The sequence below is a fragment of the Protopterus annectens genome, chromosome 2.part2 (genome assembly GCF_019279795.1).
Source record: "Protopterus annectens isolate FY-2018-M chromosome 2.part2, PAN1.0, whole genome shotgun sequence".
Taxonomy (NCBI): domain Eukaryota; kingdom Metazoa; phylum Chordata; order Ceratodontiformes; family Protopteridae; genus Protopterus; species Protopterus annectens.
The window spans coordinates 1,095,168,127-1,095,183,658 of NC_056730.1; the positions used below are offsets into that span (position 1 = coordinate 1,095,168,127).

The 15,532-nt window shown below is 40.2% G+C and overlaps 1 protein-coding gene across 2 annotated transcripts in view; it reads right to left on the reverse strand.

The window, feature by feature from the left end:
* Nucleotides 1-7,577: 7,577 nt before the first annotated feature.
* Nucleotides 7,578-15,532, reverse strand: part of MRPL41 (mitochondrial ribosomal protein L41) — a 45,824-nt gene continuing 37,869 nt past the window's right edge. For both annotated transcript variants that reach the window (XM_044064322.1, XM_044064321.1), the window contains exons 2-3: nt 13,835-13,973; nt 7,578-8,057 (exon numbers count right to left, since the gene is read on the reverse strand). In XM_044064322.1, coding sequence (XP_043920257.1) covers nt 7,641-8,048 — 408 coding nt within the window. In that variant the 5' untranslated portion in view covers nt 8,049-8,057; nt 13,835-13,973 and the 3' untranslated portion in view covers nt 7,578-7,640. The remainder of the gene's footprint in view (nt 8,058-13,834; nt 13,974-15,532) is intronic.

A 15,532-nucleotide genomic window follows, 5' to 3' on the forward strand; every position in this document is an offset into this window, starting at 1 on the left:
AGTAAGGTGGGTTAAGGTAAGCTTGAGATAAAGACAATTTAGATTCAAGAGTTAAGAATTTTTTGTTCCTATACAGAACTCCCAGTTTTTGGTGCGTCTTGTTAATACAGTTGATGTGGACGTCAAATTTGAATTCATCATCTATGAATACCCCAAGGAGTTTAGTGTGGGATTCGACTTTGATAGAAGTGTTGTTTAGAGAGGAGACAGATAATGAGGGTTTGAGATGTTGGAGAGGTTTAGGAAGGAAAAGCAGTAGTTTAGGTTTTGTTTGGGTTAAGGAGCAATTGATTGGGAGAGCACCATTTTTCAACTGAGTGCAGAGATTTTTGAGTGATAGTTAGTAGGTGAGGTAGATTATCAGCCGTAGAGATGATAGTTGAGCCGTCAGCATATTGTATGAGTGGAATGGGGGCAGGACTGAAAAAGGTTATTGGTAAAGATATTTAATAGGAGGGGCCCCAGGATGGAGCCTTGAGGAACCCAGGTGTGAACAGATAGGAAAAGGGAGGTATCAGAGAGCCATTTGACAGATTGAAGACAATCAGATAAGTAACTAGAGAACCAGTTGAGCAAGAGTTGCTGAGTTTAAGGTGAGCTACTTTGGAGAGAAGGAGATTGTGGGATACAGTGTCAAACGCTTTAAAGAGGTCAGGGAATAGGCATGAGACTAGCCTGTTATTGTCGAGGGAGTTGGCAATAGAATGAGTAAAAGACAGAAGTGCAGTGGTAGTGCTATGATGAGGTCAGAAACCATGTTGAGTAGGGGTGAAGAGGTTCGAGTGAGATATGTAACTAGCTGTTTGTGTACACACGTTCCTAGAATTTTAGAAAGGGGGGATAGAATAGCAATATGTCCGAAATTAGAGGGGGTCAGTGAAGTTGCCTTTGTGCAGTGGCAGAACATAAGATTTTTTTCCAAATGGTGGGGACAATGGATTCCTGTATGGATCGACTAAGTATGGAGACTGGATAGGCAATGGTGGATGCTGTTAACTTGAGATAGAGGGGAGCTAAGTTGTCAGCCGATGGGAAACCGGGTTTAAGTTTAAAAAATAGACACCAAATAAAGGAAGTGGGGAATTGGTTTTATGGAGAAAGGAGTAGTAAGGGGGTGGGGTGTGATGTCAGGGATAGGGTTAGAATTAGATTTGATTAAATTCTGTATGGAGTTAATGAAAAAGGTGTTCAGAGTGTCAGTCTCAAGAGAAGTGGAGTTAGGGGGTGATGGGTTACCTGGGTGTAATAGCCTGTTAATAGTAGACCATAATTTTTGGGGGTTGGAGTGAGGGTTCTTTTGGTGATTAAGATAGAATGATTTTTTTTGTCTAGGTTGATTTGTTTTTTAGTTTCATTTCTAAGTTCTCTATAGAGCTGGAAGTTGGTAGTAGTTCTATGTTTATGCCAAGTTTTCCAAGCATGGTTTCTTCTCTGCATGACAGAGTGTATGTCTTTGTCAACCAGGGAGCATAGATGGTTTTAACCCTTTTTCCTGATGGGACCATAAAGTTGAGTGCTGAGAAATGTAGAGCATATGAGATTTGGGAGACAAATTGAATGGTGAATATTTAATACACTACACAGTGACAAACTGTAGACTCATTTAAGGACCTGGATAGATGGGAAGATTTAGTTATGAGTTTTTCTAATCATATCAACCATTTGGTTAAAGACAGTTATAGAACTATAGGTTGTATAAAAAGATTTATAAAGTCTAGGAAATCAAAAATGAAGTCATTGTTAGTTACATTAGACTCAAACTTGAGTATGGAATAATGTGGAAACCCTATAAGAAAACAAGCATGAGTAAACTGGACAGAGTACAGTAGAAATATACCAAGACCATCCATGGATGTGAAAATTTAAGTTATGAAAAGATTAAAATATCTGAACTTACAGATATCCAACAGATCTTATTCAGGTATATAGGGCATTTAGAGACAACTACCTCTGAGAATGTTTGGGGTTATCAAAAAAGTACTAGAGAATCATCAGATAACTTATGTAGAAGATTCTATAGGAATGAAGTGTGTACTAATTGGTTCTCTGACAAAATAGCTGATGCACTGAACAGACTGCCAGATTACATTAAAGCAAGTACTAGTTTAGATATTTTTAAGAACAGCCTGGACACGTACTATGGGAACATGCATCCTTCCCGTTTGTTATTTCTTCAGTTCTAAACTAATTTTGGCCCAAAGCTTCTCCTCTAGTTGGTAAAACTATGCCTATCTTGTACACAGTATAAAAAGGGACTAGACATTTGTTTACTGCATGCAACTTACTCTCCATATCCATAATCAAAAATTGAAAAGTTGGAAGCGCTTGAAGTGTCCTTTGTTTAGTCTATTCCCACATATGCTTAGCTGCCATAATATACATTTTCTAATCCAAACTAAATACTTAATTTTATCACTGCCACACAAATGTGTACTGCTGAACAAAGTCATATGTGGGGAAAGTATATTTGTGCAAGTTGCATTTACCATGACAGTAGATGTTCAAATTCTTCACTGCTGTAACTTTTGACTATAGGGGTTGTTTCATGCCAAGGGTACAAAACTAGCCACCTTCACAATGCAATGGCTGGCCAGCCCACTGGAGGGGAAATCAGCAGAGTACAGAGAACTTCAAGAATTTGTCACTGAGAGGAAGCAGCTCCAAAGCTTCACGAGAGAAGCAATTGGCTTCAAGCTTCACTTCTGGCAGATAAGTCCCCACAGGGGAACCCTTCCAGACAGAACTTATTGTCTTTTTAATAAAAGATGTGTGTACTTTATGACTATAAATATAGCAGTTCCCTTTAACAAACCCATCTTTCTCACTCTTGGAAGTTCCCTGTTACAGACCACTATTTGTAGCTTAGGCCTTACTTTTATTTTTTTTTACCTTGGGGACTTTTTTTGTTGTAAATATTGCTTATTTGGGACTTTTTTGTTGTAAATATTGCTTCTGAAAACTTTTAATTTATGTAAGCTTACGGATCGTAAAGCATTTTTGCAGGGCAGAAAATGTTCATGAATGTTTTAATACTTGCATACACCTTGTGACAACTTACTGGCTAGTGTTTAGATTCAGATAGGAGTGTGTGTGTTCTGCTTTGTCTATGAATAGAGGAGTGTGTAGGACAGAGAGAGTGAGTGTGGTGCTTATGACCACTTGTCTGAAAAATTTACTTGGCCTTTCTCGTTTCAGCGCTGTTTACCTGCAATAGGACTTCCTTGGCTACAACATGGATACTTACTCTGGGTCCTACTGGTTCTTCTCCTGTTGTACCTAAAAAGAAAACAGTAAAGAGCCCTTGTCACTACTGCAGACTGAGGCAGTGCTTCAAATGTCAGTGACCCTGAAATAGGCAACTATTGCTCCTCAGACCACTCACATCTCTTGGTTCCCCTGGTGTAGTCCCATCAGCCGCCATGAATTAAGGCCACATAGGGTCTCTCTACATTCTGTCCCATTTTATAGGTTTGGAGTCCTCATAGTTGGGCATGAAACACCACAGTAAGTAAAGACAAAAATGCATGAACATGGAATAAGCAGATATTATGCTTGCTAGCCAAATATAATTAACAGCATGTCTTAAATAATTCTGCACTGATTGATTAGAGAATTGCATTGAAGTTGTGAAATATACAAACACTTCTTGTAAATCCGTAGCTTGAGCTGTGAGTTTTTTTACCATGCCTACATATCAAGACGATGCAATTAAAAAGAGGAACTTTGCAGTGGCATGTTCTGACTATCGAATTGGGGAAGTAGTTGTGTAAAAATGAACTGAAAAAATAATGTAATGTTCTTTTTACATGTTGCAGACAACGCAGGAAACTAAATGCTATTTTTGATCAATGTCAACTTATCAGTCCAACAGTTTTTCACTAATTACTTAATTCAACGACCGCCCTGGCCATGCAAATCTGCATCTGGACAAACAGCATTCTTCCATCTGTACTGTGGTTTACCATCTAGCCTCAGAATCAAAATAAGAACCCAGGACATCTGCTGGTAGAACTGGGATGTCTGAGGGATACAGGAGGAATAAAATGACCACCATTATTTGTACTTGGGGAAGAGAAAGGTGGGGGGCAGACATATCTGATAACAGTACTAAGCTAAACACTGCTGGTCTGCGTGGTTGTGTAGAGAAAATAAGTGAAATGTCTCCTTTAAAAGCCAATTTTAAAAGTTAAAGCTGGAGCAAGAGCATCTGTACAGCTGCTTTTGACAGCATTATATTACTTGGATTACAAAATGAACGAGCTCATACAGCAACATTGTCTAGACAAACATGCCTTCGAAAAGACAAAACAAATTGCTCAGGGAACAGAAAACAGGTTAGATTCTTTATCAGTCAGAATAATGCCGAGTACTAGGAAAACCTCTCTCACAGGCTACAGTGAATGCTCTTATGTGTAGACCAGATTGGAACCCAGCCACATGGGATAGTAATTGTCCTTTATTACTGGAGTGTAAAGAGCGTGATTTGTTAAGTACACTAATAGCAGAGGCACATTCCGAGATACAGAAGGGTTTTAGTGATGGAAATGAGAATCTGTTACAAACGTGGACAGAAATGACAACATGTAGCCACACAGAACTTTAAATCTGACTGAAACTTGTAAGCAGAAGCCTTGTTAAAACAGTTTTAACTGGGTTTCACTTTGGGACTCTGGAATTCTTAGTGCAACTGAATGGAGAAGAGATGCATAAATGTACTTTCTAGATGTTTCACCCACACTTAAAAGCAGATTATTAACCTAGTAGACCAACATAATCTGACAGTTCAAAATGAAGGGGTAAAAAAACAGTACAAGTAAAATCCACAGATGAAACCGTTATTTTGAAATTGCATATGCATGTAGGTCACAACTGCGATGCCTCTTGGGTAAGATGTCTTGAAAGGGAGTACCCTCGAAACCACACTAGTAACTTCAGTGTAGTTAAAGCTGTAGTTCACTGTAAAGCCAAGTAGAAACGGATTTATATTTCCCCATTAAAAGGCAGTTGTGAATATTAAACAGTATCTAATTACTGGAAGTTGTTCTGAAAGAGAATGCAAAAACTGCTGCAGGTGAGCATAAATGAAATGGCTACATGTTTAATAGTTTTGTGTCAAAGACTGAAGGATCATGCCAAATAACTGTAGATTATGGAGGACTAAACAACGCTGTCCACACTACCAGAGTTGCTGTTCCAGATATCATCTCCATCATGGATAAATTATCTTCAATTGTTGAACTGCATTATGTGATCCTAGATTTGACAAATACCTTTTTTCACAGTTCTGCTGCCGAGGAGAGTAAAGCTCAATCTGTATTCACTTCAGATCAGAATGATATATTTTCCAAGTGCCATCTTAAATGTGCAATTCATTAAGCAGCAACTAAACAAGTGACTTTCATCACATCAATTACATTTGTGATCATAAGTAAACAACCTTATTTAGACATTGATATGCAGACTAATTACTACTGGACAGCACAAAATGATAATTCTTTGTGATTACTTCCCAAACCCTGTTGATGTGAAAATGGTACTGAAAATATGAATATCACCCCGACTTGCTACATGTTTTCTAAGAGAATCCCAGGAATGTGTGTTCTAAACCCTGGAAGACTAGTGCTACATTCTATGAAAGTGCACAAGACATAGAAGCTACCACATTTCCATGAAATACCTCCTGCACAGCTTACTTTAATTGGAAGCATGAACCACCGCAACAATTGTTTTATGCATCAGGATTAAGTCATTAGCTTAGTCACAATTTGAATGCTTCAGAGCCTGCCTTGGCCAAGCACAGCTGCAACCGTATCAAGAAAGAAGATCCTTTGGTATAGTGTGTGTAAGATGATTAAGCTGATTTTTTTTAAAACTGCTTTTAGCTGCAGGATGACTTATTTTTTAGATGTTTAAGGTATTCTCACAAAGACCTAAGCTCACTGCAAGGAGTCTTACTGAACAACACTTGCATAAACAATTGTTCTGTATCACAGGCTTGTATACTGTTATTATGTACCCCAGTGGGGGGCTGCAAGATACAGCAATCCATCAGAATGCATGAACTAGGTGACCATTTGCATGGCTACAAAGGCTGACATGTTTAATGTGACAGCTCTGCAGAAATGGGAGAAGAAGTGGAAGTGAAGCAAACAGTGAGAATGTGTGGGTGGCAGGTCGAGAGAGCTGAGCTAAGAACCAGAGTGTTACAGAGAAGATAAAGGTGTTAATACCAAATAATTCCAGAAATTTGGGTGCTGAACTCTCACAAAGACCTAAGCTCACTGCAAGGAGTCTTACTGAAGAACACTTGCATAAACAACTGTTCTGTATCACAGGCTTGTATACTGTTATTATGTACCCCAGTGGGAGGCTGCAAGATACAGCAATCCATCAGAATGCATGAACTGGGTGACCATTTGCATGGCTACAAAGGCTGACATGTTTAATGTGACAGCTCTGCAGAAATGGGAGAAGGAAGTGGAAGTGAAGCAAACAGTGAGAATGTGTGGGTGGCAGGTCGAGAGAGCTGAGCTAAGAACCAGAGTGTTACAGAGAAGATAAAGGTGTTAATACCAAATCATTCCGGAAATTTGGGTGCTGAACTAAACAATACACTAAAGGACAAAAACTCTCAATCTTTAAATGATTTATAGTTCTTCAGTCTGCTGGAGTGCGTCAAAGACAGAAAACACAAAAGACCTCTTTAGAGAAGATAATGATGCTGAGTTCAGTCCCTAAAAAGGGTAAGCAGTGGGTATGCCACACAAAGAAAGGAATACAGAACTGAGTAAATACAGCATCACTGCTATTCTTCGAAAGAGTGACAAAGGACATTCAAATTCACAGAAAGGCCAATATCATGGGAAGCATGACTAATATGTCAAGAAATCACAGGAAGCATGACTAATACGTCAAGGCTACAGAATGAGCACGTACTGACACGCATGTATGCTCACTGAAAGAATAGGACAACTTTAAAAGTAGTCTGTTATGCCACACTTCAAAGGCAGCTCTTTTCTCCCCCCCTTCACAGAAATACACTTGCAAATTCTACTACCACTCATACTTTTGAAAAGTACACACATATATACACACACGTTTGGTCTGTAAACAAAACAAACTCCTGCCTGTCGACCTTATTAATAAGTTAACCATGAAGAAGTCATCAGAAGGTTCTACAACAGCATAAAGTGCGACAACTGTAAGAGGTTTATAACACTACATCTCTAAAACCAAGCACATAACAGGCCATATGTCAGTCTCATAGTGCTTTCACTATATACAGCTTCCCATGAAAACAATTCGCAGTTTGGCTTTTTACAGAACTGCATCTCTAACTCATGGCTCAGAATCCACCCAGCATAAAATCAGGTGGGAATACAAGGTAAACTACACAATTTTAAATTAATTTTAATATCTTAATTAAAAAGTAACCTAAACGTTGTTATAAACAACTAAAGCATAGACTTTAAGCCACAATTGTTTTATAATATGAAAAGAATCTCTGATCAAACCGGGACAGTAAGTTTGATTTTACTAATACAAGCCCCTGGCTTAGCAATGACAAGTGACAAGAATTGTGATTTGCCCATTTTATTTTGGTAATTTCTTCCACTAAAAGATTAGTTTCAGTCATTTTCTCATCTTGTATAATTCTTTGGGAACAACTGAAATAGCTTCCCGTCCTGTACAGGTTCAAAGCCGTACTTTTCCAGATTACTGGAGTCAAACTTTCCTTCTTTGAGGTCTCTCTCTATCTGGGGGGCCACAACTTCCAAAAACAGTTTCTTTGCTGTGAGAGGCTCTTCAGTTCCTTTAGGTGCTTTGTACGAGACATAGGGTTTCAGCTTAAAATCCTTCAAGTTGGGTACTACAAACTCTGGAACCATTTCTTTAACTTTAACAAACTTTTTACTGGAAGTGAGAACTCCAGCTAGTCTGACACCTCGGCTTTTGTGAAAGCTTTTTGGTCCTCGTTTGCCTGTGATCTCAGCCATCCTGTCTGCACCACGTACTAACCCTCGGGCTAAATTTGTTAGTACTCCCATTTTGTGTACCTGCACAAAGACAGACAGAAGTTAGAACCATGGTGTACCTACCTCAAAACAAAGTTTACAAAACTACTGTGTTAAATGCCCAATTTTAACAAGGATACTAGCAACAAAGGCACTGCAGAAGCTTTACACTGTATTCCATACTAAAATGGACATTCCAGTACTCCACAACTTAATCCCTCACAGAGACTTCAATGGGAAACACTACTTTCAACATTCTTGACCCGTCATACCCAAGAACTTCTTGTGAACATATGTTTCCTTACAGCATGCATACAGAAGGAATTGTGGTATAAATCAAGCAATGTACTGTACGAGTCTCAGTAGTGAACTACAAGAACAGTGACACCCGTCAGCTGGAATAAACAGTAAACTCTATTCCTGCAAATCTCTGCGGCAGAGAAATGCAGGAATATAAATGCTGGATTCCTATGATGCTTTTCTCACACACAGTTTTACAACATCTGTAAATGCAAAATTTAATTTCCAGCCCCAGGTTTTCTGAAGGAAGTAATTCTCAATCACTCTGAAAGTTACAGACAAGTCTGGCAGCTGCTGATGAAGTTGGTTGGCTTACAGTGACTTAAAATCTAACAATTAAATCAAGTAGTTTAAAGTTGGTGTATTCACCATGAATTCTGGTGTAAAGAGGATTGAAGGTGCAATTTACTGACAGATGGTCACATTCAAGTTTTTCTAATTTGGTAGTAGAATGGGTTAAAAGCAGGGTGGCCATTTTGCTTGATGACTAATTAGAGATCAAAGAAAAGCTGAAATTCAAAACTACATAAACGCAGAAGTAGCAACAGTTTGAGGGGACAAGAACTTAACTGAACTCAAAAGGATTTGCAGCATAACTCGAGAAGTGTTTGGAAATTGCTAGATTGGAGAATGGAGAAGATCTTGTACGACCAGCACAAGGCCAAGAGACCTGCTAAATGTAAAGAGAGAGAGAGAGAGAGAAATAGCAAAACAATCTGAATAGGCAGAGCAACAACTGTTTGGAAAAGAAAAAGCAATGAGGAAAGATCAGACTTCTTGGACTTTCTCTAAACCAAGCTGGTGAGAATTGTAATGCGAGGCATTTGTGAATACTGGAGTCAAACTTTATGCAGGAGAAGCCTAAAGCCCTAAATGGCAGAGTTTCTGATAAGTTATGAAAATAAATTAATTCTCTGACAACTAAGGCAAGTTATTAGAATGTTATTGACAGCTGGGCGACTAGTGTAGGTTGAGCATGGTTACTCAGGTGAATGGCTAGAGTGCCTAGTATAAAAGTGCTTTAGACTGGTGGCATACTGATTTTTGAACAGCCTGATGAAGCAATAACAAAGAAATGATGCACATTATTAAAGTTAAAAGTTTATTAGTGACAGACAGTGGACACTGATACTAGTAGACGAAGAGGATGAGAGGAAAGATGGTATTTTTGTCTGCAGAATCCTACGAAAATTGTGTAAGCAATCCCTGCAAAATAGGTGCAGAGATGATGGTTCTACTTGAGTCATTGACTATACAACAGGGATTTCACCACAAAGTGTTTAATTTTACCAGAATACTCCAGAACTATGGTACTGTTTAATTTTACCAGAATACTCCAGAACTATGGTACTGTAAACAGGTACAGTTTGGCATACGTGACTGGTAAGATTTCTTACTCTAGATAACAGCAGTATCAATAATACTTTTGAGTAAGACTTGCATTAAGTTTTGGGAATGCAGAAAATAATGGAGGTAAAAGTTATTAACCCAGTTTAGTCAATACAGGTCAGCCATTTAAAAAAATGTTTAACTGGTTGGGTTTCTCTTTTCCTATTGGGTAATCAGGCTTTGCAGCTATTGGGCCTTGGGGGGAGACAATTACTAGGTTTGCTTAGAATTACAAGCCTAGGTCAGATCAATTACTATGTAGAATATAATTTTATTTAAATTGCATAAAACCCATTATATGGTGGAGTTATGGAATGAGTAAGTACAGCACATGTCAAAGTAGTAAACGTACGGAAATGTCAAAGCTACGAATGAAAGTTTTTGGTTATGTAACAAAGCAAAACTTAGGTCATCTTTCTACATTATGACAGAGGATGTTGAAATGACCTCTGTCTGGAACCTGGAGAAAATATGGATTACAAAGAAACAATAGCGGAAAAATACACCAATTTCAAATTTGAGCAGATACAAACAAATCATACTGCCAAAACTCAACCGTTTGTAAAGGCGGCTGTGTTATATCAGCTATACACGACCAAGTAATAAGATGATGATTAATCTCCAAGTATAGGTAGAGTTAAAAAGAACGCTTCTGAATTCCAACAGAAACTGTCGTAGGCTGCTTAAAATGTACTAAAATATGCAAGGGAAAAAGCTGGATACGAATACATTTAGTGGTGAGCAATGGGGTGATTAGTTGATGGCAGTCTACCAGCTGGCATACGGCAGAGGTCTCAAACCACCACCAATTCTGTACGAGGACTAGCAAACTCTGGCAGGGGCCACAATCTCAAAGTCCAAGAAATATAGTTAATGTAGCTAGAAAAATAGTGCAGTTGCTTCCCTCTATAACTATGTTGTAGTGCATGGAGAGTGGTGATTATTCTCAGATATTCTGAAAAAGCCAAATCAGTCAAGTGCTAGAGTGGTGCGAGAGCCAACCTTAACAAATGTTAAGTACCCCCTCCTAAAGTTATGTTCAGGTCTTGCTCTAGGCAGTAAAATCTGCCTGTACTGACCAGCAAATAACAGTGGCAGAACAAAAGATTTGTTTATGTCTGTTGTTGGCAGGAATCAAATTGCACGACGGTCACTCGCTCCAGGGATCTTAACCTAGCCTCGAATATGAACAGGTCATGCTGGAGGCAGAGATACATATCCTAGAGAGACTGCCACTGCTCTGGAACAACTTCCAATTCATGTGAAGCTGAGACCCTCCCTGACGCTCTTCAAACAGAACCTAGATCAATGGACGAGTGACAGCAAATTCACTTCTGGGGTGGTGCCCATATCTCTGCTGGGCAAAGAAAGTCATTAACTACCACAGACCCTTACACCTCTAACTTCACTCACCAAACTACTGACAATTGGGGCAACGTGGGATAAATATGCCTAGGCTTATAAGGGCTCTAAGGCTGTTGGGTTCATTGAAAGTTACTAGATTAAGGGAAAAGGTGCCCCTTCCGCCAATAAACTTAGAAACAGCTGGAATAACAGGATGTGTTTGCCTGTATTTTCTAGAGGATAGTAACTCAAACTCAAATATATATTATTTAGTGAATTTAAGCCTCAATCATGGTATGTCCAAAAAACACAGATTTTTATAAGGGACAGACAAAAAAAAATATGAAGCAATAACCTGGACATTCTGTGAAAATCTGAACAGCTAAACAGTGTTTTTGTCTATTTTAGTGCAATACTAAAGCTCCATGCACTACACAGAATTATGATTGTGTCACCGATCATAACCTAATATTTGTGTGTTCTTGACATGGATGCCAAGATTCACCTCTCGAGCTTCACTCTGCAGGTGAATTTCTTGGCACCCACGTCTCAAACATATAAGCAGGCTATAATCAGCAATACTACTATAAACCTCTACGTTTTGAGGGCCGATTGATATCCCTGACACAATGTTAAAGATGTGAGCTCTAGTTCCTATGGTACAGGGTTCGACTGTCTCAGCCTTCACTTTCTCACTGTGTGGCATGGAGCAAGTCACTTACACAGTGACAGGGACAACTGGAAATTTGGATTAGGCTCCTCAATGGCCCCCCTGACCTGCAAGTCTATTAACTACCCATGATGATATCAAATATTTTAAGGATGATACAGGAGCAGACAAAATTAAACATCGATTGGCAGCCCTGATCAGGGGAAGTTTTGCTTCATCATGAAGTGCATATTGAGTACATAATTCTTACTGCAACACTTGAGCATTAAGAGTTTCAGCTAAGTCACTGTTATGTCTGGTGTAAAGACAGACTATACTGGATGATTAATAATTTTGAAGATAGCAGTAAAACAGGACCCCCCCCCTCCCCTTGTCTCCTGCTGATTGGTCAGACTGGCAAATAAGATGATGTCCTCACTGAAGCAATGATACAGACTGGTGAAGTATGTAAACATAAATCAGATGAGAGTATGAAGACTGTTATTAGACAGTAAGCAGATGTGAAAGGTGCGAGACGAGCAAGATTTCTAGCAATCAAGCTGATCGTTCCTCGCCTAACTGAAAAGGATGGCCATTTAAGAGGTTTAAAGAAATACTGGTGAAAAAAACTGAAATATGTCCCCTTATCCCTTGATGTTTTTTTAATCCCCTAAGCTAATTATCAGCTGCTTCCATGGCTTCTTGTCCACTAGAACCACCTTAGTCATCCCTGGACTACTTTTGACCCATACTTAGGGCCGATGAGATTTAGGCACTTTGGGCAGCATCACAGTGCTGCTGGCAAGGGTTTCTTCCTGTATCCCATCCCCTTCCACATGAGTGTTGACACCATGACTGTGAGGCATGCAGTTAGCTTAGCACTGGACCACCTCTTAATTCTACAAGTGGCTTTTGCCAACACTGCTCCAACAGGTAGCACCATAAGGGCATCTCCCTGGTGACCACCAAGGAAAATCAAACTGCACGAGTGTGCATCAAATATGCACATTCCACAAAATTAGCCTCCCTGCCTATGCTGTTAAGTCCCCAAGCTGCTGTTCGAACTCTCATTACTTAGGCCACAGACAAGGCTTTTTATACCCTTACAGTACTGCAGAGGCTATACCCTTGCTGGTTACCCCCCCCCCCCCCATTACACTGACAGTGGAAGAGAGATTTTCAGTGAAACTGATCTGTAAAAAATTTAGCCCCCCCCCCCCCCTCACAGGTTTCTAGTCAGTTGGATTCTGAAGATCTCCCTCTGGCAGTATCCCTTTCCTGAGCCCCAACTTTCCTCAGTCCCATGGACAGATTTTACAGTAATGTTAGCTTGGTGTTTAATCTGAGCCAAGGCTGCCAATGTCCCTATACTGGCAATGATGGGACGTCTGCAGATGGTAAGCCTAGGAACCACCAGCACACCTAACAGAGGCAAGGGTATGCCCTACTTTCTCCCCATTTACGTACTGGCATCACTATTACAGGCTGCATGAGCAAAAGAGGTTGGTCTTAAGTGCCCCCCCCCCACCAGTCCCAAAGGTGGCAACACCTTCAGGCCTTCCCATTGTCCTAGTCTAGCTGCTTTTCTGAGCCCAGTCCTCCACCAGAACTACAAGGAATAGCCTGCCTTCCACCAGCATGTCTTCTCCACTTCCCTGCATCCCTGCTTATGGAAAAAGGCAGATAGGCAAATCCGCATCAGTTTCCTCCATGCCAGCTCTAGCAGCTGCCTAAGGTGATAACTGAATTTAGGTTACCTGGATCTCAGTCAGGGCTTTATCCCTCTATAACAGACATGTAAAACAAAAACTGATTAGTGTCTAGATAGACTTATGAACTACATCGCTTGGACAGTTTGTACCGATAAACCTTATTATTCTGTCTCATGGGCATAAACTTATGGCAAAACAGATAACTACATAATGGAAAATGTACAAGTAAACAGACGTCTACAGCCTGTAAACACCCACCTTTTATAGTATTACAATTTCTATAATTAGACAGCCTGTCTTTGTTGAACACTCAGCTGCTTTCTATTTATCTAACCAGATATGTTTCACTCTTAGTTGCTACATGCATTTGATTCTAAATGTATACTTATCTTGATCAACTAATTTCAAATTAAGCGTGCCCTTACCCAATTTTTCTACAACTTTGTACAATTATGTCCTGTATTCTTTCACACGTACTCTCAATCAAGTTTGCTCTGTATTCATTGTGTGGGCTCAAGCACCCAGCCTCGATGTGTCAGTCTCTCCTTGGACCAGCTCACTTACCTAATTAATGAAATAAAAAATGCACAAGGTCAGAACATCAGTTTAAATAGTATGGTAAACATAAGACCGATACATAACGGATAGAGATATAACAACACATTTTTTAAAATTAACAAAATGCAAATGCTTCCACAAAAGTGGGGAATGCAGAAAAAGTACTCGTCTTCATATTCTCTTCACAAGCTTAATCCACACAACACTGCCCTTTTTTACTTTTCCCCTTACAAAATTTCCCCCTTCTACACCCCCAATATTCCCCTTAAACCCTGCCTCTTAGGATCAAAAAAGGTTGCTAGGCCATTGGCCTTGAGGCCCTTATAAGCCTAACCAAGAGCTTAGCCCATGTTTAGACAAATCAGCACCCGATGCCCCTGTCCAGCAGGGACAGGGGTGGAATCCCAAGCATATATTTTCCGTTTCCCATCCAGTTATCCAGGTTGCACTTAAAAGGGGTAAAGAGGTACTTTGCTTGATGTGGAGAGGGAGTCTATTCCATAGATGGAGGAGTCTCTGGGACAGAAATCTGTCCTGCCAACAAGTCTTGTTGATGTTACAGACCAGTTTGAGGCAGAGCGTGCGGGTTACTTGAGTGGAGCTTGACTTGCAAATATGCAGCAGTCCCATCAAGGTGGGATCCGTGATCGCCTTGTATGACAGACTGGGGTCACCTCTGAGGAGTCTGTATGAAAGCGAGTAGAGGGATAGGGCTTTTAGCCTGTGTATGGTAGATTTTTGAGGCCCTGCATTCTCTTAGTGAGGAACCTCTGTGGTCTCTCCAGCTGCTGCATGTGCTTTGAGAGGTACATGCCAAAAGGGGAGTTATACTTAATAATGGACCTTATAAGGGAAGAATACAGGGATGTTATGACCTCCTTGTCCCTGGACGAGATGCCCTTACTTATGAGGTTGGGCATGTATAAGGCTTTCCATACAATGGAAGCAACATTGGGGTCAAAAGTCAGGCTGCTATCAACCTGGGTGCCCAAATTCCTCACGACTGATTGCGTGCTTAGATCGTTATTACTGTGATAATTTGTGGAGACATCACTTTCCCCCAAAGGGGATGATTATGCATTTTTTGGTATTCAGCTTGAGGGCATGTTTCTGGCACCAGTCATTTGTCTGAGAGACCCTCTTGGAGGATGTCCATATCTCTAAGGGAACTGATGACAGCACCCAGCTTGCAGTCATCTGCAAACTTGGTCAGCCATAGCCCACTGGTTTTAGCCTGCACCTCAGAAAAGTAAATCCCAAATAACAGAGGCCCCAAGACCGAACCCTGGGGTACGATGCTAGTTACAGGTCTACTGCTTGAGTTTTGACTAGGAGGGTTCTATCAGTGAGCCAGTTTGCTACCCATCTAGTAACACATGGATTGATGCCTAGTTGAGTTTATCTATTATGCCAGAGTGGGGAATAGTGTCAAAGGCTTTGGCCAAGTCATAGTAGGCAGTGTGCAGAGTCTTCCCCTTGTCCATGGCTTTGGTGACTGTCTCAAAGAAGTCGACCAAATTTAGCAAACATGACCTCCCCTTGACGAAGACAAACTGTGTGGGATC